Source organism: Ascaphus truei, assembly GCF_040206685.1.
Source record: "Ascaphus truei isolate aAscTru1 chromosome 12 unlocalized genomic scaffold, aAscTru1.hap1 SUPER_12_unloc_5, whole genome shotgun sequence".
Lineage (NCBI taxonomy): Eukaryota > Metazoa > Chordata > Amphibia > Anura > Ascaphidae > Ascaphus > Ascaphus truei.
In genome coordinates this window covers 256,402-258,364 of record NW_027453841.1, presented here as the reverse complement: position 1 = coordinate 258,364, position 1,963 = coordinate 256,402, and the positions used below count along the sequence as shown (strand labels likewise).

General features: G+C 41.5%; 1 protein-coding gene across 1 annotated transcript; it reads left to right on the top strand.

Moving 5' to 3' along the window:
- Positions 1–1,055: 1,055 nt before the first annotated feature.
- Positions 1,056–1,367, top strand: LOC142473724 (histone H4). The gene has a single exon (XM_075580762.1). It carries the CDS (start codon positions 1,056–1,058, stop codon positions 1,365–1,367), a length of 312 nt encoding a protein of 103 aa, XP_075436877.1.
- Positions 1,368–1,963: the final 596 nt, after the last annotated feature.

Here is a 1,963-nt window from a genome sequence, read left to right as displayed (position 1 = left end):
TGTGTGTGTGTGTATGCATGTGTGTGTGTGTGTGTGTGTGTGCGTGTGCGTGCGTGCGTGTGTGTGTGTGTGTGTATGTGTATGCATGTGTGTGTGTGTGTATGCATGTGTGTGTGTATGTGTATGCATGTGTGTGTGTATGTGTATGCATGTGTGTGTATGTGTGTGTGTGTGTGTGTGTATGTGTATGCATGTGTGTGTGTGTGTGTGTATGCATGTGTGTGTGTATGTGTATGCATGTGTGTGTATGTGTGTGTGTGTGTGTGTGCATGTGTGCGTGTATGCATGTGTGTGTGTATGCATGTGTGTGTGTGTATGCATGCGTGTGTGCGCGTGTGCGCGCGTGCGTGAATAAATTTATCAAAGTTGCACAATGTTAATAAATAATTTATTCTCACAACATGTCTTTTTTTTATAACACACACACACACACACACACACACACACACACACACACACACACACAATTTCGAAGCAGCACTGCCACCCTGTGGAGTAACTGTCAACTTCAGACATTTCTACTGGAGGATTTGTGTTTGCTGAACTTGTTTCCCCGGTCTGCATTTCTTCCACGTGTCACCTCATGCAGGGTAAATTAGAAATAAAAGCAAATTCATAAAACAGGGATATTTATTCAAAAAAATACTGATGAATGTAGATGATAATACACATCTACATATTACAAATGAATTACATTTACAGATATATAGATGCAGACACAATATAATTAAATACATGAAATAGATGGCACACAAATGTGTTCGTGTGAGTTGGGCAATACTAGGCAAAGCAAATGTGATCATTGTTTATTGAGATAAACTTCCAACCAATCCCATTACCACGCGGCCTTTTTTTATAAACAGTAACGGCTTTCACTGAGCCAATCAGAATAAAGACTTTTTCAGCCAATCAAAATCAAGGAACGTCTTCCAGTGCAATTCACTTTCTCCCCTCATGGGGTGTCTGTGGTTTTCACTCAGGTCCGCTCATACTGCATATAAGCAGCAGCTTTATCGCAATTACCTCATTCGCATCTTGTTTTGACACTTTGCAGAATGACTGGTCGCGGCAAAGGAGGTAAAGGGCTCGGGAAAGGAGGTGCCAAGAGGCATAGGAAGGTTCTTCGTGACAACATCCAAGGCATTACCAAGCCAGCTATCCGCCGCCTGGCTCGCAGAGGAGGAGTGAAGCGCATCTCCGGTCTCATCTATGAAGAGACCCGTGGGGTGCTCAAGGTTTTCCTGGAGAATGTGATCCGGGACGCGGTCACCTACACCGAGCACGCTAAGAGGAAGACAGTCACCGCTATGGACGTGGTGTATGCTCTCAAGCGCCAGGGCCGCACGCTCTATGGATTCGGAGGCTAAACGGTGACACTTCTTACCAACTGATGATACGGAATTCACATTCATTTAAACCAAAGGCTCTTTTAAGGGCCACCCACATTCTCCTGTATAGAGCTCTGGTTACACCGCCATCTTATTCTTACCCGTTTTCATGTTGCTGTCTCTGACGGGACTCAATATTTCATATTGGAAACGGGTTAGAGAAATACAATTCACTACAAAACCCCCCCACAGTATGTGACAGCATTTTGTTACAGCGCTTTATCTACGATTCTTTTCTATGAATTGACATGTAAACTCGTGAGTTATATAAACTTTGCTATACTCCCTTCATACTATTAACTGCTCATTCATAAAGCAAACTACAAATATTGGTTTCACTTTTTGATATAACTTCTCTGAATTAGAAGTGCCTGCACTTGACAGATTTAAATACGTGATTTTAATTGCTCGATCCATATACACATTTGTTTACATTACACGTTGGTACAATCTGCAAAAGAAAATGTATCTGATAAATGCCTTATCTGTATTGATTTTAACCGCTTTGAAAACAATTACATTTTTATAGACTTGCATAAAACAATGACAATGTTTGAGCATTCATTCATTATTAT

Bases quoted from the DNA above. Each gene is read 5' to 3' on its own strand.
- LOC142473724 (XM_075580762.1), top strand. From the start codon at position 1,056: ATGACTGGTCGCGGCAAAGGAGGTAAAGGGCTCGGGAAAGGAGGTGCC.